Here is a 20,754-nt window from a genome sequence, read left to right as displayed (position 1 = left end):
GGGCCTCTGGCACTACTGAAATATAAACACCAAACAGGAGGCAGATGACATAATACACAAGGGGAGAGCAAATTCTTGATATTCCTTTCCAATTACAACCCCACCCCCTATCTGTTTCATTTCTACACAGGGGGGAAGAACCAAAGCTTAACACACAAATAGCAGGAATCTATGTAAATCAAGCATTAGCAGATGTGTTGGTAATCTTCCTCAAATACAAAAGAAAAGCTGACAGCTGTATTTGTAAATTGAAAGATTAACATTAATAGGCAATGCTGAAACTACAGGTATTATCTTTCTTTTAGGCAAAGTAGCTCAAGAATCCCAGTCCTGCAGAAACTCAGCCACCTGTCCAACTTCTGTGACTGAAGTCTACCCTACACTGCAGAACATCTGCCAGAGACTTGCCAAAGTAAACTGGAATCTTGCCACTGTTTGAGATGGCAGTGAAGTATTGACTATATAACTAGGTCAGACCTGATTACCTAGAACAAGGGCAATTTTCTTTACATCTCTGTGTAAAGCTTCTGAAAACGGCGAAGACCGAACATTTGGGAGCTGCAGAAAGAACATCCTAAAATAATTTTTGATAGAAAAGGTTTAACTACATTTAACTACCTTTTAATATGGATAGTATTTTCTATTAACATCAGGGAGAAGCCTATTGTTCAGTCGAGCTCTTCACTTCCTTTACACAAGAGCTATCTCTGTGAATCTGTCTGAGTCAACTTTAGTGACCACTTTAATATTCACTTTACAATTAATGCTTCTTTTTATGGGTTGGTAGAAGGTAAACCAATTTCAGTTCAGCTTCTAGGTATTGAATTTATTATAAAAAGTTATGTACTTAAAACTCCTATAATGAAACCAGAGGCATCATGAGATATTAACCCAGAGTTAATGCTGAGAAGGCCAGTTTGAATAATTCAATTCATGTCACCTTAAGTATCTTTTCAAATGGAATTAACTTTATCTCACGAAAAAAGGAAGCTCCATGTTCCAGTTACTGATTATTGACTCCACAAGAGTTCTGTCTTAAATCATCTCACCACCATCTTCCCAGCAATTTTATTTCACTACTACCAGAACGCTTCTTTAAATTTTGAAGGCTGACTTTCGTTATAAAGAAGCAATATTAGGTAAGAGGAAAACGTGGTTTCAGAATTATTGCTACCATAAGGTGACGCTAAACCAGACAAAAATAAAAGTTAACACCAAAGTATCTGCACTAGTTCAATATAGCTACAAACCAGGGCTCCATTGCATGCACACAGCTACTGCAGTCCTTTGCCTCCCACACAACTCCACCTGTTTTTGCAACAATGCCACAGACGTTTGGGAACACCGCAGTTCTCTTGACCTGATAATTGTCTCATTCTAACACAAAGCCCAGCATTTAAACACTGAAAGGAGATGCTTTCAAACACCTATCTAAGCCCAGGGGAAAGTGACAGCTCATGGTCAGCATTATTGTACAGTAAGAATGAGGGAGCCAGACAGGCAAAAAGCAGGTGATGCTAAGATAACAGGTGTAGCATTAGAAATGAATCAAAACAAACAAGCAGAAAAAAAAAGGAGGAGAAATTGAACAGAAACAAGGAAGAACAGCTCATAACAGGCAGAACAAAGAAGTGCAGAGTATAACTATGCAGTCCCACGTTTCTGCAAGACACAGGAAAATCAGAATGACATCTTACATTGAAGCACAGGTGCCCCAGTAACATCAGTAGTCACTTGAAACAGGAAACACTGATTACCTCTCCTAGACAGTTCAAAGAAGCGAAAACCAAGCAGCAAGCTAGTATCTATTGATTTAAAGCCAGACATACCCAGGATTTCCTTAGCCCAGTCAAAAACAAACAATAGGGAAAAGATTCCCAATAGATGAGGATTCAGACAAAACTCAGGAAGAGTTCCTTTAGCCTAATATTTAAACAAGGTGGCTTCTTTCAAAGTCCAGCTTAACACAAAAAGAGGAAGAGCATAAAAGCTTCAGCAGGGCATAGAGAGCTGGCATGAGCAGCACCCAGAGTAGGAGGAAAGTTTTCTTGGTCTGTCCCCCTCCGAAAAATCCCTCCCTGCTGCTTTACCCTGTGGCATTCCCCATCGAGGTAGACATCAGAATGCAAGCCCTATGCCTACCTGAACTACTGTGTTGAGACGACACTCGGACAGAACAAAAAGTGACCTATCACGACCCTAAAAGCTCATAGTTCAGGTATTAAGACATGAGGCAAAAAGACAGCAACAGAAAAGGTGTGTGAAAATACATACTAGTCCAACAAGAAGCAGCCCAGTGACTTTTTTTCAGTTTTGATAGCTGTCACACGAAAGAGTGTGTTAGGGAAAGAACTGCAATGAGGCAGTCCTGCAAATCTCCCCACAGTTTCTGAGCTGAGAGGAGAAACATAGCATGATGCGCTTGTTCAGAAAAAAGGTAACAATTTATAAAGCCAAATGTATTCAAGATATAAACAGCTCTATGCCTACCAGGACTACAAAGAAAGAGAAAATTGAAGAGGAAGGCCAGAAACATTAAAAATATTTTGCAAGCTGTAAGAAAAACCAGTTGAAACATGCTTTGACAGGTTTTTATCTATGCCTACAAAGCTTTGTACAGGGCAAAAGGGCTAGTGTAATTTCAGACCTGTTAGGCTGGAGCTGTAGACTAGGTAACCATGAATGAAATGTCAAGGCAAACCTTAATATAGTATCTGAATTTGCATTTGTGGACAAAAGTACCTGTAAGTATACAGAAAAGAAATAATAGGATGAAAGATAAGCTTGATAAAACTTTGTACATGAAATCAGAAAACAAGTTCAGAGAAGTCTCTGTATATACACTGATAGAGCGATTAGGAAGACAGATGAACAAGAGGATGAATGTGGATTGCTCTGCCATCAGATGCAGATTTGACAGTTAATGGGCTGAAGGTTTCCTATTATCTGCTTCTCTACTTTTGCACTGTAGATGTGGTTATACTGGATATCTTCATACTAGGTGCTAACCTAGTATAAGATACGTGTATTTAAAGTTGAAAGGCTAAAGGTGAAAGATTAAGCACGGAAAAAACTGACAGAAGTATTGGCATCATCCCAAACACAGCTGCCACAGTGCCGCTGGACTACACGGACTCCTCTGGACTGTACTGCACAGAGATCCTCAGCAAGTTGCATATGACAGGCAAGAGCACAAGCATCATCCATTATCAGAAAAAAAGGTTCTTGTTTTGAACTCAACACCACCAGAAAATGGATGGCAGAAAAAAAAAATACAAAGAATGGAAACGAAATGTTTATAAAGGCTAAAAGCCTGACAAACAGCTCAATGTCCAAAACATATTTTACAAATAAAAACATCAGCAGGATAAAAAACGATTCCTAACGTCAATGAAGTCAGAGAAGTATTGCTACCTGCTGCCTGAACAGAATTAAAAGTGACTCTTTCCTTCACAGGCTCCTGAGAAGTAGGATCCATCTGTATAATTTTGTTAGAGGGGAATCACTGAGAAGTCAGAATCAGGCCACGTTTTGGATACTCTGTGCTGATGACTTTACTTCCAGCTCTGTTATAAGCCTGTAAGACTTTTCCAGAAAAAGAAAGGACCAATGGACCAACCTACAAAATGGCATAATCTTAGGCAGGATAGACTCCGGAGATCTGCAGATGGAAGCTACTGAAAGAGAACAGCAGGTAAGAACATCAGGTAGAGCACTTGCACAAGTAGCTCAAGCAACCGTGTTTTCAATGCTTTGGGTGCATACATCCGAGAAACATTTTACCACTTAATTTAACACATTGTATCTCTAGTCAACATTTTCTGGTTTTAAGCTGTATATATAATTATAGGTCTTCTATAAACAGTTCAAATCAGATGGGCTGCCTTACAGACTTGAGAAAGCTCTTATTGACCAAATGCATCATCTGTAATGTCCTTTTCAATCATGAAAAGCCACAGTGAAAATTTGAAAGGCTGTATCTATAGCGACTGCAATTATTTTACTGTTTAAGAAACAGGACAGAAAACAGAAGAGCATCTTAACTTTTTCCTAGCAAAGACAGGGTTTCCTATAATTCCTATTCCATTACAACATGGTCAATTAACTTCACCTGTTTTGTTGACACAAAACTTGGGATTTTTTTTGTTGTTTTCCTGCAATACATGTATTAAAAGAAGCACTCACGGGAAGCCAATCAGAAAACAATATTTGACACTGTGTAATGCAAGACAACATACTCAGAGTTCTAGTAAAAGAGAAAAGCTGTTTCAAAGTTGTCATTAAAAAAAGGAGATGGGGAAAAAGAGCTTACCTTTTGCTCCTTTTCCTTGGCAGCACTGAGTTCAGAAAGGGAGAGCGATAGTTTTTCCTGCTGCTCAGCTAGGTACTTCTGATAAAGGCTCAAAAGTTCCTGGCATTCTCTGTACTGCTGCTGCAGAGGTGAGACATCAGAAGTCAAGGGAAAAATACCTTTAGCGAATAGTTAGAGTCGTATATACCAACTTACTCTGTGTAAATCTGATTTAGATCCATAACAGTTCAATTTAAAAACAGATACTGTGTGTTTGAGTACTGCCTAATGATGATAAATCTGCCTAGAGATGAATGTTCAAGTACAACCTTCTTTCTACTCAGATAGTGGAAAAAGAAGAATTGCACCAAATTCTTTTATTATTGGAAAAGGGACAGCAGCAGGAGGCAGGTGATGACATTGTTTCAGCTGGAACAATTACAACCCTCTGATTTGTATTCAGCAAAGCCAAACACTACCAATGTTTATTTATAAATAAATAAATAGCCAGCCAAGTAAGTAAATGGTCCATTTTTAAGTACAGACATGGATTCAGAAGCCCACATGCCCAAATCCAATCCCTTTGCTTGAGCATCAGCAGCTCCAAAACCCACAGACACAGATGCAGCACTACAGGTCTTTTAGAGACCAGCAATGATTTTTGGACAGTAATCTCGAGAAGCAGCAACTGTGGTGTTTGCAAGGATATTAGCAAGCAACAGTGTCCTGCCTTGCTTGCAGCATTGATATTCCAACAGGAGATAAATCTGCTCTTCACCTGTCATTGTGTAATTCCCTCCCTTGCTCATGTAGCATGGTAAACCATTTATGCTCCCCTCTCTCCCCCCTCACTTTTAATTATGCATGCAGATGGGATAAGGGCTCGCTGTCCAAAGAGATTACTCTGAATAAATACTTTAATAACAAGTCACCGCAATTAAGGTAGGGAACAAAAACTTCTTCAATCTATAAAATGGTGTTGAGTTACAGATTTCCTTAACATTTTTATGATCTAATCATTGCTTCTGGGCAAATTCATGTTGCAATCATTTTTGCCAATCATGGCTGCATAAATAACTCACTGCTTTGTTATTCCCTGTTATGACCCTGAGGTTTCTTTTTTCTTTTTTTCTTTTTTTCCTCCTCCTTCGTGTTCTTTTGGGGAGGGGGGGGGGGGGGGGGCCTTGCCAGGGTTGGTTTTGCTTGTTTGTTTTTCTTTCTATTTAAAAAAAAAAAAAGGCTACACAGAAAATAAGCAAAACATTCTAGGAAGGAATGGGAAGTTATTAAACCCTGATGTTTAAATCAATCAGGAGAGCTCCTAGAACACCTTTGCTCAGCACCTGGAAATACAGGAGGGTACAAACAATGGTCTAAACAAGCTAATTGCTTTCCAGAGCCAGCCTGCCCGAAGCCTGAGCTGCTTTACATTTCAGTTCGTTTCATCGGAGAGCACCAAAAGGCTGAAGTGATTTGTGGTGGTCTCAGGAGTCTCTGCCAGCTATGATGTATATAAAAGGAATTTTTTATTCTGGTTGTAACCATAGGCAGTAATGTTTATAGTAGGTGAACATATTAGCCTGGACGCAGGGCATGAATTTTACTCTAGAAAAAGCCAGTTCATTTATACAGCCTAAGAGTTAAATGTCGGTATTTGAAGACAAATTATAGGGAAATTCATTTAAACCCATGTTATGTGGCAGAATATAAAAACAGACAGTCCCATCTTTATCAATTTTTTACAGCCCTCTTAATTCAGTTTGCTTCCAGCAACCCCTTCCCCACAAAACAGATTTTACCCTCTTCTCCCTCCAGCTAGCACACTGCTGGTACAAGCAATGAGTACCCTAAATGGCCTTGGGGCACACAATTGATGGCCGTGCACCTAGCCTCACTCTTGCCACAGTGTTAATATCTGTCCTGCCCGAAATCTAGGCAAGATTGCCCTCACTTCCAAGCACACCATAAAAGAGATGCCCAAACTGTGTTTTACAGCCTGCAGAGCCCTTGCTGTGCACATGATGCCACCACCTCTTGCTTGCAGCTGCCAAATTTATTTACAACACAGCTTAAAACATGCAAAATTAACATTAGGAAAGCATGCAAACAAATCCTGACTGTCCAAGGGTCAGTTATGTGATCATGAGTGGGAAGGGCAATAGTTAACATGAGCATGAATGGCAGCTGAGCTATCCCTGAAATTCTTGTAAGATTCTGTCAGTACTGTAACTGCTAAAGCGTCCTGTATTAGAAGATTAAAACCTTGTTCATTCACACAATCACTCTACATTAAGCAACGTATTGTTACAGCCACCGTAGTCAAAGAGTCCAAAGCCCTGCTTTGCTTACTAAGTAAGTAAACATGAAGCTTCAGAGAGGGGAAAAAAATAAAAAATGTTCATTTGTTTAAGACACATGCAGAATAGCCCTAAGTACAGTAATTTTCCATAATGTGCTGGTACATTTACTGCAGAATATGTTCTTAAGAAAAAAAAAAAAGGCTTAATATTAGATCTTACTTTTCCATTCTATTGAATTTTTGCTAAAAGCAGCAAGATATCTTTTTTCCCCCTACAAATTAACCAGACAATATATAACATTGCCACAAAAATATTGAAGCCATTCAGATATAACAAGGGCACACATGTACGACGTGTACTACGGCAATACAGTGTCTAGACAAGTACATAGCTAATGATAAATATTTTCATAATCTGCTTTAAAAAACCCTTATAAGGGTGAAAAAACCTATAGGACAAGTCCTACAGATTTGCATTCCACAGAAAAAGTAATGTACCTAAATGCTCACATCGGATATTTTTTCATGTGTTCAGGAGAACAAATATTTGATTTACAAGATGTTAGTTACCTGAGAGAAGTGGTACTTGGCATTTCACTGAATGGTAGTTTTATGCTCAAGAAATATGCATTTGAATGTATCCGAGTAATATATTTTACGTAGTTTGTTAGTAAAGTATTAAGGCTGTGGGGGAGGTGGGGGGACGAAGACAAAAAAAAAATCAAAATCAGAAAGGCAAAGGTTAAGATTTCAACAGCCACATTTACATGTCATACTGCAAGTACTATATATTTTATAGCATACATTAGTTAATTTTGTCACTGAATGTAAGTCACAGAATTAAGAGTTCATTTATGGCTCTTAAGAGATAATAACCTCAGCGGAGATAGAGTTAGCTTTGAGAAAAGAGACTGCTAGCATGCAGCAGTGGAACACTTACAGAGGCCAGGAACAGACTTCCAGGGAGAGGGACTTTAGGCAGGGAACGAAGAGGTTTTTCTTAGTGGTAAAGCTTTACAAGGCACAGCCAACATATGCTCAACTGCTGCCAAAGACATGCTCCCACTCACCGCCCAGTCTCTCTCCCTCCACTTGCACAAGCTCTGCAGCTCTCCCAAACCCCTCACTCATTCCAAGGGCTCAGAAAAGTGACCCAGCAAGGCAAAGGATCAGTCAAGCATCAGAGCTGGCACAAAGTGAGCAGAGGCAACAAGCAATTGGGAGAGGGGGACACCTCTTCCAGCAGCAGTGACCTGCCTGGTAGTGTACGTCAACCCTGAAAGTCTCCACCCTACCCACTGCAGTTCCACTGTTAAGCCTCAGGCTTTTAAGCCTGGTCCATGACTACATCATCTCCTCCCAGCTTACTCCTTGCTGAAATACATTTAGCTCTCTCACAAGCTGAAGTAGGACAAACAGCTACAGTTCCTTGATTCCCCAGAAACTGGGTGCGATGGGGCAAGGGGCGAAGAGGTGGGAGAAAAACTGCCAATCTGTAGCATACCCACTGACCCCATGTACTGTTCCCAGCACAGTTTCTACTGTCTCTTTGACTATAAGTGAAGCCCAGCTTAAAATCTGAAGTGGTTTTGTGTAGAGCATTCAGCAACTTCCTAGAAAGCTTTTGAATTCTACACACCAGTCTCCACATCCTTCTGTGAGCAATGTTCACGCTACAGTAGTTCAAACACCCACTGGCCTCCTTTTCATCTACAGTCAAGATTTTCAAATGAAGGCAACACCAGGCTACTCCACAAGTAGCCTTTCTTAATTACTTCTTGTAAAAGGAATAAAAGATGATTTAAGGGGGGTTTTAGCCTGTATCATTCAAGAAGCAGTGTTTAGTTTTACCTCGATTTATCTTGAAGAAAAAAATATTAAAGCAGCCTCTAATCATGGGACTCTGGGGCTGGAAAAAAGTTTTCTAGAAGATATTAGCAAGGGAAGAGAACACTACTAATGCAGTATTTTCGCATTCAACCTAACAACAAAGGCCCTTCTGCATTTTCAGAGTGTTTGTGACAGCTCACCTAGTGACTCCTTCCTCAACGGCTTGTCACAAGCATTTTTGGTCCAGGCACAAGCTCTAGTGCTCCATTTTCACACATGGAAAATCTGTTGCACAAGAGTCTTTGGGCATGTCTGTGCACACAGGTACAGCCCAACAGTCCCACACTCCACAAGCCAGCTCCACGACATGAAGTTAGCACAGCTCAGGCACAGTACTAACAGTCCAGATTCATCTTGCCCCTGATAAGCTTAGAGTGCAAGTTTGCCTGCATTCACCCATGCAGACAAGCCCTAACATAGACTTGCCAAGCATCAAAGAAGATGCCCAGGGATGACTGATTCCTATAGTCCTTGACTGTATCTCTGACTTAAGACTGTCCTTTCATTCAAGGCTGCATACTCTGATCTATGTCCAGAAGAGAACACAAGAGCTAAATCTCCATCTTCAGCAACAAGATGCTCCAGTCCTATCAGCCCCTATTTCCAATGGAAGATTCTATAGAGACTCAGAGCCATTACAGAGATATGCAAAGATGAATAAAGCAAGCAAAGGGGGGAAAAAGTCCAACAGGCACAAGACAGGTTTAAATTTTAAAAAAAAGAAAGCAATAACTTACACTTTGTGGTAGAGACACAAGAAATTTTCAGGGATATAATTTCAGCACATGACAAAGAAAGCTTTTTGACATCTGCAGTCATGATCTAGTAGCCACAAAACACTCTTTTTTTCTAATCCCTACTTAAGGACATGCATTTAGAAAGTCGACCAGTTATCATCATACTGGCAGTTTCAGCAAAGACCGAACTCCTTTCACTGCCTCAGGTAGTTCCTTCAAGACAAAGGCTGTGAGAAAACTAGACTGAGAAGGAGAGGCTGAGGAAGTACCACTGACACAAGGTTGATGAAGCTAGACTGAGCACTGAAAGGGAGATCTTTGGTCTCCAAAGAAAAATCCACTAAGATAAGTCGCAGGCAGACCTGATCTTGTCTGCCTGCCCTCCAACCAGGTGTGTATAAGACAGACTTATACAGGAACCACGTACAGCCACAGTAGCACACCACTGAGCACCTCAGGCCTGATCTAATCTACCTTGTTTTTAAGGTTTCGAGAGGTTTGTTTAGCTTGGTTGCAACACCAACACTACACCATTTCCAGAAGGTGGCTAGACTGTGTCTGGCAACTTAAACAATGTCAAAGCAAGCTCAAATCCGTTTAACACACACATCTCCGTATTTATAACTTTGGCACCCTGTACTACTATGGCATTTCACAGCACTGTTACTCAGTAGCCCAAAAATGCCTTAAAATGCCGATATAAGAGTAAAAAAGCATTTCATCAAACTCAAGCACAGGCTAAGACCCAGAATAGCTGGGTCTCCAAATAATACTATCCCTGTATCTACAACTAGGTCTCAAGCTACATTTAAATGCTTATTATACAAGGGAACAGAATTTGCAGAGTCTGCAGAGCCCCAGAGGCCCATGACAACCTTGTGGCAAATTCCACTACAAGTGTGCTCAGTTTGAAGTGGGCCCACATTTTTCCATGCATCATCCAAGCATATATTTTTCAGTATTTTGACACAAGAGGCAATGAGGTTTATTTTGTACCTTAATATTTTGCATATCAATAGGAGAAAGATACCATGCCTTTTGGGAAAGAAGCAATATGTATGTCATTCTGATTTCCACCTGCAGGCTCTCTTCTTCCTAACCAAAGAAAGGATTAAAATAATGCAGCTTCAACTACTTACATATGAAAAGTCATATGAATAAAAATAAACTGCTGGTATTAATGAATTAACATCTAAAAGGAACACTTTAAAAATATAAACTAAGATATTCTAAGCTCTTTCCTTTAGCATTAAACAATTACATACTTCATTGGAAGCTGACCCACATTTGATACGAAAATACAACTTGTGTTTAATACAGATACAGTTCTGCGCTTTGACAATCCTATCTCCGAAGAGCAACAACAGGACAGCATTTCAGAAACCAAACTATCCGGGCACAGATCAAAGTCAACCCTAACATGTTTCTTCTGCCTTTAAAATTAAAAGAAATAAAATAAGCGGCTTGAGCCTATGTGAATCATTGTTCTGTGAAAGGGTGAAGACTAGTAACTTCTATGAAGGTTTATTATCTAAACTCTGAAGATGCTGCAAAGACTGAAGGTAATAAAATGTTTTATGAACAACTTCACTTTGCTCATTCTGATATAACTGAGTTTACGTGGACTCCTCAGCACAGTGATGCTAAGAACCTGTAGGGAACTTTCTGCACATCCACTTTTCAATGTATTAAAGAAATCACCTGGTGCAGGTCTGAACCTTACGAGCCTTCAATTCAAAACACAATCTCCTTCTGATCCAAAATCCTCAAGAAGCGCATTTCTGAAAACACTATAAGGAAGCAAGTCACATACCATAAGATAAGAGTGATCTCCAATCTGAAACCCAACAATTACATTTTAATTTACACTTGAATATTTTAATGTTGTTATCCAGTCGGTAAATTAAGTCAAGATGTAAGAATAAAAAGGGAAGATGCATAGGGAAAAAGGTCACAAGGTCCACAAAAGTTAAGAACTTCACTTCTGTTTGAAGCGTCAGCATTATATTGTAGAATGCCACAGCTCTCATATAAAGGAATTGCTTAACACATTTCCATTCTGTTTGAAGGGAAATTAAATTTACATTCTTTGGGAATATGGTATTGTAATTAGTTCATGACTTGATTACACTTTGAAGTGAGCCAAGACTGCATATGGCGCATACAAATTAGTTAAGTTGTGGTTACCTACCTAAAGAAAAGCTACAGAGTTAAGAAAGTCAGGGACAAGGCCAGGGCAGTTCTTTGGAGCTTTCGGGAAGCATACGTAAAACATCCAATCCAAATCTAGTCTCCAGACTTACTGATGTCAGGTGGGAACAGAAATTTTAAAAAAAGCGATTTCTTAAACAGCTGAATGAGTTGTTTTCAAAAAATAATCTTTCCATCTCCACCCATACCACCTGTAGGGCAACTGTTAAAACTAATCCTAAAAAAAAAAACAAAACAATAAAGGATACAAGATTTCCTATCCTGGTTAAGTTTATGAGTATGATTTAATTCCTAGTACTTGTAATTTTTTTAAATTTCTTTCATAGGCAGCCTGAGTTTTATATCATCTACCAACACGCTCCCTTCCACCCAGATAAGGAAATTCCCAAGTTTACTTTAAACATACTGAAAAATACTGAGATGCACAATATAAATATAGTGCATCTAAAAATCAGCTGAACAAAAAAAAAAAAATAGCCAGGAGTTGAAGAGAGCAAGGAAAGCATTTAAACCTAAAACTAATTCCCAACATAGCACATGAGAGAAGTCTCTATCACACTTTCAAAATGCAAAAGCAGTTTAGGGTACAAGAGTTGATCCTATGTATTGAAAATCCTTTCCATGGGATATGCCAATCAAACTGGACAGCTTATCTGCCATGTTCTCTGGTTCAAAGGGGGGTAAGGACAAAAATATCACATGCCATCATATGCCAGCAGAAGTGTCTGGATCAATAAATGCAAATACCATCTCAGAGCTTGCACTTTCCATTCCAAGTGGAAAACAGATCTCCAGCCTTATCTTCATTAATACAAACAAAAGGATACTTACAAGTAAAGAAAAAAGAAAATAAAGGTTTATTCTGCAGCCTGGCTGTGCTAACAACTTTCTTCTAAGGAAGGAAGAATGCGAGACACAAAAGGCAAGTTACGTCACTACACATACTAGCAGAAACATGCATTTTCATAATAATGAGCACAAGGAATCTGATGACAGAAAAACTAAGAACCTGAATACACAAAATACAGACCCCACAGATCATCATCATAAGCTACTGGTCCTGGCATAGGCCATAAAAATTTTTACTTTTGGCTTAAGAACTGTGATGGCAGGAGACTTCCCCCACCAGCAAGAGTTTGTTCAGAACATACTCCTCCTTTCAGGGGAGCTCTGCCAACATCTATAGCAACTTCCACAATTTAAAGATGTCCCTTGGCATTTGCTTAGACAGCACAGCTATCCAGTCTCTTCCACTGGAAACTGTTAAGGAACTTTTTACTTATGTATTTGTCTATCAGCTGGTAAACGTATGATCCTTTTTTATGGAAGAAGGAGCCTGGAGATTCGGCCATATACAATTTCTGTGCAAAACAGTCCCAGCATCTGAGAACAACACCACACATTTCATCATGTACGACAGAAAATAATCTCAACCTGTGCTGTGTAAGAATACGAAGCCAAAAGAAGGTATTGCACCTATCACCATCCACACAAAAAGAGTGCTATTTTTTCCCTTTACATATTTAAAGTGCAAAATTAAACAAATAAAAGGAACACTGCATAATTTAGCTTTCATTTTCTATCAAATTGCTCATAATTGTAACCATAAAATGATAATATTCTACCATATGTGCATCTGCAAAGATGACAAAAGCACTGGTCAGCTCCCGCGACAAGAAAAATGGACCTGCCACTCCACCTAGTGACCTTGCTGGATATTGCCGCTCTCCTAACTGAATCGCACAGCGCGCTTGTCAAATTTTGAGGTTAATTTTCTACAGAGAAGGATCTAACACATCACTTTAAAACACGAAAATCCACCGTGCGTTCCTCCTGCTACCGTTCTTCCTCAAACTACACTCTCCTCCATCCACACAGGCAGTCACAGTTTTACATAAAATACCAATCACTGGAAATACTTGCTGTTTTAGTTGCAGGCCTTTGTGAGAACTAAAAAAAGAATCTTTCATAGTTGCGACCGTTACTGTTTACACAAAGCTATTTGTCATATCAGCACTACTCGATATTAAAACAGACATGTTCTTTACTCTAATTTGACAACGAGCTCCTGGCAGAAGCCTGAGGAGAGATAAGGTGTTTTTAGTCTATATGGGAATTGAGGTATCTGAGAAAGGATGCTCAGCCTGTTATGCTTAGACACAGTAAGAGGAGTTATTTAACAGGATAAATGTGAGCTCAGAGTCAGACGCGTGGAGTAAAGGGGATGAAGAGGCAAAAGAGAAATAGAATGTAAAACCTGAACTTACTGAGAGCAGAGCTACACCACCTCCATCTCAATTAAAGAACATGCATAGTAAATCAAAAAGGTGTCTGCTTTGCAGAGAATGAGAATGTAAGATCACAAAACATCAACTCATTTTATAACAAAGCTAATCAAGTTTGGTCTCGGTTACTACCAGAACAGGGATCACCTGAGAATACACAGTGGTGTCTGTCTTGTTGCTTCCTCGCAGGAAACAATCAATCATCACTCTTAATTTTATATACTCGATGTCTCTCACTGAACCTTTTCCTTACAGCCCTCAAATGGGAATAATGCTGACAGAGAAAAGCAGATTCTGCTTCAGCCAAGCTCCCACCACTCACAGAATGAGAGATTCCTCGATGGGGTCCATACTGGAAAGGAAACCTGGTCGCTACCGAGAATTCTTTTGTTTGCCACTTCCTCACGTGGTTGCCTCTGTATCTTGCACAGTCAGCATCAGCCTTGGGTATTTTAACTTTCTTCCCCCCTAACCGCTTTTAAACTAGAAGATACTCAGACAGGAGCACGTAGATTTTAATCTACCGGCAAACGATGCAAGTGGCAAACTGAAAATCTGTAAATGTTGCTGGACCAAAATAGAAAAAAATAAATACCAGTGAGCCAAGAAATCTTGCTCGTCTTACAGAACTGCCTTCAGTGTTCTAGCTAGAACAGCACAGAATGTAAAAATTGCAGATCATTCTAGATAATTTAATTTTTTCTTTTAAAACTATTGCTATTTTGACAGTCTTTCTAACCTTGTTAGAACACAATCTGTTTGCACGCTGTTGATGAGAGAAACGCAATGCTCCTTTTCCTAAAAGGCAGCTGAGGTCAAATCAAACTCCATACAAGCACACTAATGCTAATTTTAAAGGAGGTGTCCCCAAACCCCAAAAAAGGAAAGTATTCCATGTCAGAGTGCTGCAAAGATCATCTTTTCCATCACATGCTGTACAAATACCTAATTAGATAAGTATTTCAGAATTACTTTAAAGGCCTCAGAAAGTTGATCCTTTCTGGTAAAAACTAGCCTTAACATGACAAACTGAAAAGCACTGGTTTCACTGAACTGAAGCCAGTGAAGAAAAGATTTAATAACAGCCTCATTATAAGGTTCATTGTTGTAGGACTATTTAATATACAAGATTAACACATCTTATCTCCTACTTTCACTGAAACCTATTATACCCCTCATTAATACATGCACATTTCTACATCATTTACAGCACTAAGGTCTCAAATAGTATTGTCTGAAACAGGGTGTGTTTTGCTGCTCTTCCTGGTGGTAGGCTCTTTTTGCAGTAACAGTACTCAAAAATAAGCCTCACAGCTCAAAATGGAAGACATAGCTAGGTAAACAGGGTTGCTTAAAACTGAATCATAGAATGGGTTGGAAGGGACATTAAAGCTCATCCAGTTCCAACCCCCTGCCATGGGCAGGGATACCTTCCACTAGACCAGGTTGCTCAAAGCCCCATCCAACCTGGCCTTGCACACTGCCAGCAAGGGGGCAGACACAGCTTCTCTGGGCAACCTGTGCCAGTGTCTCACCACCCTCACAGGAAATAATTTCTTCCTAATATCTAATCTAAATCTACCGCCACCTGTCATCCTATCACTACGGTCCCTGATCAAGAGTCCCTCCCCACCCTTCCTGTAGCCCCTTTTAAGTATGGAAGGTTGCTCTAAGTTCTCCCCGGAGCCTTCTCTTCTCCAGGCTGAACAACCCCAACTCTCTCAGCCTGTCCTCATAGGGGAGGTGCTCCAGCCCCCAATCATCTTTGTGGCCTCCTCTGGACCCACTGGAGTCCATGTGTTTCTCAAAAAAGAAATTGAAAATAAAAATAATTTGGTTTGCCTACACTCTGGATTTCATTTCTTGACTTCAGTTCCCTCATATGCAGACCAAAAGGTGGCACATCCATATATTGTAAGACATGAAACGTCTACCTTCCCAACGTAACGAATAATTATATTCTTTTCTTCTGACAACTTGAGATTTAGAAGTAGGTAAAGCGAACCACTCAAAATTAACAGACATTTTAAAATTCTTCAGATCTGGATCATCAGAGAAGAAAAGGAAGCTATATGGTACAATCAATACAACACTTTCCCAGATCACATATATTTGTGTCTGTACATATAACAGACCAGGACAATGAACCTTGATATTACACGAAGGGAAAGGAATCAGATAAGGAAACCCCCACATTTTTACATTCTCAGTAGGCCAAAGGGACCAGGTTGTTCCTTAGTCTTGCACAAATAGGAGAATTCTTATGAGCCAGATAAATACAGGACTCAACAAGACAGAAAATTTCTATTGGAAGCATTTCGGGACAGAGAATATGCATTTGTCCAGCAACTGATCAAACAGATTCAGGTGTTTACAAACTCTTCTGTACTTCTGCCCACGAGGTTCCAGACAAACAGAGATTTTTCACAGGGTTCCCCTAAGCTGTGGCACTACCCCCCCAAAGAAGGCTGTAAACATTCAAAGTTTACATGGATTCAACTAAACAAATTCATAACAACAGAAAAATCCATCCAGAGCTCTCAAACCCAGAGAAACATTCTGATTGCATTTTTTACTTACAAGTTTCTGGACATTGGGAGACTTTTGGGGGCAAGTATTACTATTTATTTATCTTGTCCTTATACTTGTGACTGTCCTATACACTGTCAGCATTAAAACACCAAACTTTTTCATTTGACACTGTACAGATGTACAGACATTTTATGTTCTCGTTATACTACAATTAACAAGTTAAATACATTAAAACTTGGTGAGTATAGCGAAGACATCTCTTCTCCAACCATCTGAAAAGAATTGCTACCACTCATAAATTGTTAGAGAGCATGTTAACAAAATCCCCTTTCCCTCACATTTGACTTTCTGAAGCTACCCTATGCCAACAAAAAGTTTTCCAAACAAATTGTTGATATTTATTGAACAGGAAGAAAACGAATGACGTGGAATGATTCCACTTGGAAGTACTGATAGCAAAGACAACTTCCCAGCGGCAAATGCACAGCTCTTGAGGTTTTTCTACTGTTCTTGAAGATACAGATGCTTACTTTGGCTGATTAGTTTTGTGTTAGAAAAAGGGTCTTGCCAGGACAGGTGTATTCCCAGAGTGACATTGACCTATTCACATTTACTTCTGTCTTTTTGGTTTAGGTGCCTTCAGGTGAAAATAAGTTTCACGAGGCTCTGGAAGTGCTATCTCCTGCAAGAAGACAACTCATCCCTATATCCTCACATGTATTACCATAGAAGAACAGCTGGCATTCTGGAGGTCCTGGCTTCTTACACGGGCATACAAAAATATCCAGCTAGTTACGTATAAACCAAAGAAGTCTAATGTACTGATGGGGAAGAGAGAGAACCTCTTCTCCATAGCTATGATTTTTTCCCCTCCACTATAGTTCCCCATTCCTCTCAGAGAAACATTGGTAAGTATTAGCCTTGAGGATATCAGTGCTGGAGGGCCATTACTCCAGAAGACATGAATTCCAAAATCCAGACTCAGAAATGCTCATCAAGAAGAAAAAATAGCTGAAAAAACGTTTGCATAAAGACAGTTACTGGCAGCAAGAAAATGATACTTACAGATATCCTCCTCTTACAAGATTAATATTTGAATAAGCAAATAGTTCTTTGGCAAAATCTTTACTTATTGCAATACAGTCAGAATCAGACAGATGCCTCCATGCATACTTTCCATAAAAACAAAACCAGAAGTCTTTCTTCCAGTGGGTCTGCAGATAATGCAGTGCTCACCACAGAAGCTTCACAGAATCACAGAATGGTTTGGGTTGGAAGCGACCTTAAAGACCATCCAGTTCCAACCCCCCTGCCATGGGCAGAGACACCTTCCACTAGACCAGCTTGCCCAAAGCCCCACCGAGCCTGGACTTGAACACTGCCAGGGAGGGGGCAGCCACAGCTTCTCCGGGCAACATCTTCCAGTGTCTCACTGCCCCCACAGTGAAAAATTTCTTCCTTACATCTAAACTAAATCCACCCATTTCCAGTTTAAAACCATTACCGCTCGTCCTATCACTACATGCCCTTGTAAAAAGTCCCTCCTCATCTTTCCTGCAGGCCTTCCTGAAGTACAGGAAGGCTGCTAGAAGGTGTCCCTGGAGCCTTCTCTTCTCCAGGCTGAACAACCCTGACTCTCTCAGCCTGTCCTCATAGGAGAGGTGCTCCAGAGCCCTGATCATCTTCATGGCCCTCCTCTGGACTCACTCCCAACAGGTCCATGTCCTTATGTTGGGGGCCCCAGAGCTGAACACAGCACTCTAAGCGAGGTCTCATGAGAGTGTAGAGGGGGAGAAGCACCTTACTCAACCTACTGATCACACTTCTTTTGATGCAGCCCAGGATACAGTCAGCTTTCTGGGCTGCAAGCGCACATTGCCAAGTCACATTGAGCTTCTCATCAACCAACACCCCCAAATTCTTCCCTGCTTAGAAGATCTTAGTAAGTCAGGCACTGTGAAAAGGCATTCTCATAAAATACATTCCTGTGATTATAATGCATTTCTGAGCCATCAAACCAAAGATTCTATAAGGAAATGGGGGAAAATATTAAACACGAAAAGATTTTATACAACAAAGGCCTACCAAAAAAAAAAAAAAAAAAAAAAAAAAAAGTAGTGTATATGAACACCCTGCAAAGGCCCTAGACCAGAAGTGACTGGCTTTCAAAAAAAGAGGACCATAAATAAAAAGTTGGAGCTACTTTCCTTGCAGAAGTTCAAAACACAGACAGGAAACTCTTCAGTGAACAGTTCAGTGAACCAGAATACAAGATCCTACAGGTCTCAAGTGATACTTCTGCCAAGCCCAAGGCACAAAAGCATGAACATTCAGTGAGGTGTTCTCATGGATAAACATCGAACCACAGAGGAGTGATAGCTTCCAAAGAATTAACTTTTGAAGCGCAGGATTAATTCAGAAACCAAGACTGCAGCAGAGCTGCTTAGTCTCTCCTTAATTTCAACAGATCAAGGAAAACACCCATACCTTTTCCATCTCAAATGGAAACTTATTCCTGTGGTAACAGCTAGGAGGTTTCATCCTTGCAGTATCTGAATAGCTCACATGTATCAATGGACTTACTGTCATCATCCTTGTATGTTCACTCTACAAGGAGCACATTTCATAAAGGGGAAGGTGAGCGACAGAGCAGGTATCTGATTCACATTATCTCACAGAACTCTGTGAAGCACAAGTAAGAGAATTCACGTGTATTGGATCTCAGAGCACTTCCACAAAAACTTGTAATGCTATTATTTCAAGACCATTTTTGGAACTTTTATGCCCTGTACTGGCAAGGTAGCTTCGTGGTCAGTCTCCCTAACAGTCTGATCTCCAGCTAAACTAGAAAAAAAAAAGAACCTGTGCTTCCCTCTTTTTTTGACAGTTTTGACCAGGAAGACATTTCATATATTCTTGCCTTCCCCTTCCAAGGATTAAGGTGAAAGAGAACTGAAACAAGATAGGGGCAAAAATTAAAGCAGTAACTGTACCATAACACATCTGCCTCTGAAGCGAGAAGGAATAGACAGCACCAAAACATCTTCAGATCTGACAGGTTGCTCTGCTACCAATCTGCACTAGCAGGTGAGACATGTCACTCCATGACAAGTATCAGAAATAAAGGAGCTTAATGCAACTAAGTGTTTTAAACGATTTCTCTCTATTGTGCAACAGGAGACGACAAGTAGTTCTAACAGAACATGTGGAGATTTTTCTCCCCTGAGCTGCAAAGCTTTAAAATTAGCACTTTGTGTGTGCTTGTTCTTTTAATGTCTGCATTTATTAAGGAGCAAAACAACCATGCATGTGAAATGCCAGAGAAATATGGATCCATAAATAATGCCACATTCCTATTTCCACTTAATCTAAATATTTATGCAGTAATTTACCAGCAAAATATGCAAACTATTCTTTAAATGTTACATTGTATTAAAGGTTAACCACATGACATCTTTTATTATGAGGTTCTGAATTATGTTTAAGATAAGTTTTTATTTTCAGTGGAAGTTCTGGTGTTGAAACCGATGGACAGAGGCAAGGAAGTCTAGTCACCTCTCAAAAATGAATGCTGAAGTTCAGACTTCTTCAATATTTTCTCAGTCTACATAGCCATGGGCCATGCAACTCAGCAGCACATTGACTGGGAAAGGAAGGTCCACCTTCTTCACCACTTAGAAGAGCTAGAAATAGATCTATTAGCAAGGCTTGGTTCTTACAGCCAAACTGGTGATGCTGAGTTTCACATAGAAAAGCAGCCTCTACTGAAATCAAATAAAAAGGCTGTGTACATACCCCTAAGAGAAATGTTAAATGTAACAACAGAATCACCCCCAGTATGAATGCATGCCCTTGGACTTTATAACTAAGTGCTAGATGTAGCCTCATCTTGTCAGTGATATAACACCCAGTAACTCACACAGAAATTCATGATCCACTCCTCACTCGGTCCTACAAAATCCAGCTTCTCTTTTACTTCATGTCCTGCTACAGTCATCATCACATATTTATGATCTTAACTGTTCCTTTTGGTTCATCCTTGAGCTCTCACCTTCATGCCTTCTGTTCCTAAAACCTTTAATATTAGACATAGTTTCCAACTTATCTTCTATTTTCTCTCTTACACAAGGCTTTCTTTAGAAATATTACTTTGCTGACTTCGTTTCCAATTCTCTTGATCTCTACATGATCTTCCACACTGAATATTTTCTTCACGTCATCACTTTTCTCAGATGCAAGACCTTTGAAGCTCACTACAGACTCAGCCATGTAAGAACTGATACAAAGATTTTCTCGTGTTTTGCTTTTTCACTAACAGTCGCTTCCATTTACACTACACTGAGTAAGGTCCACGCTTGTGTGACTGTTTTTAGCCTATCAGTCTGTCAGAGTTTCCAAGGGTGTAAAATGGAGTGGGGGGGGGGGGGGGGGCGGACGGACCACACTTAAGCGGTGTTCTAGGAGGTAAACATTTTCCAGTTTGGAGGATAAGACCAAATTGAGCACTAT

At 39.9% G+C, this 20,754-nt stretch overlaps 1 protein-coding gene across 1 annotated transcript in view; it reads right to left on the bottom strand.

The window, feature by feature from the left end:
* The window catches only part of KIAA1328 (KIAA1328 ortholog), a 175,254-nt gene that overhangs the window by 100,760 nt on the left and 53,740 nt on the right, over nt 1–20,754 (bottom strand). Inside the window, exon 6 of the mRNA XM_086479814.1 lies at nt 4,313–4,440. Coding sequence (XP_086335940.1) covers nt 4,313–4,440 — 128 coding nt within the window. The remainder of the gene's footprint in view (nt 1–4,312; nt 4,441–20,754) is intronic.

This window comes from Leptosomus discolor, chromosome Z (genome assembly GCF_034619465.1).
Source record: "Leptosomus discolor isolate bLepDis1 chromosome Z, bLepDis1.hap2, whole genome shotgun sequence".
Lineage (NCBI taxonomy): Eukaryota > Metazoa > Chordata > Aves > Leptosomiformes > Leptosomidae > Leptosomus > Leptosomus discolor.
This window is presented reverse-complemented; position numbering and strand designations above follow the sequence as displayed.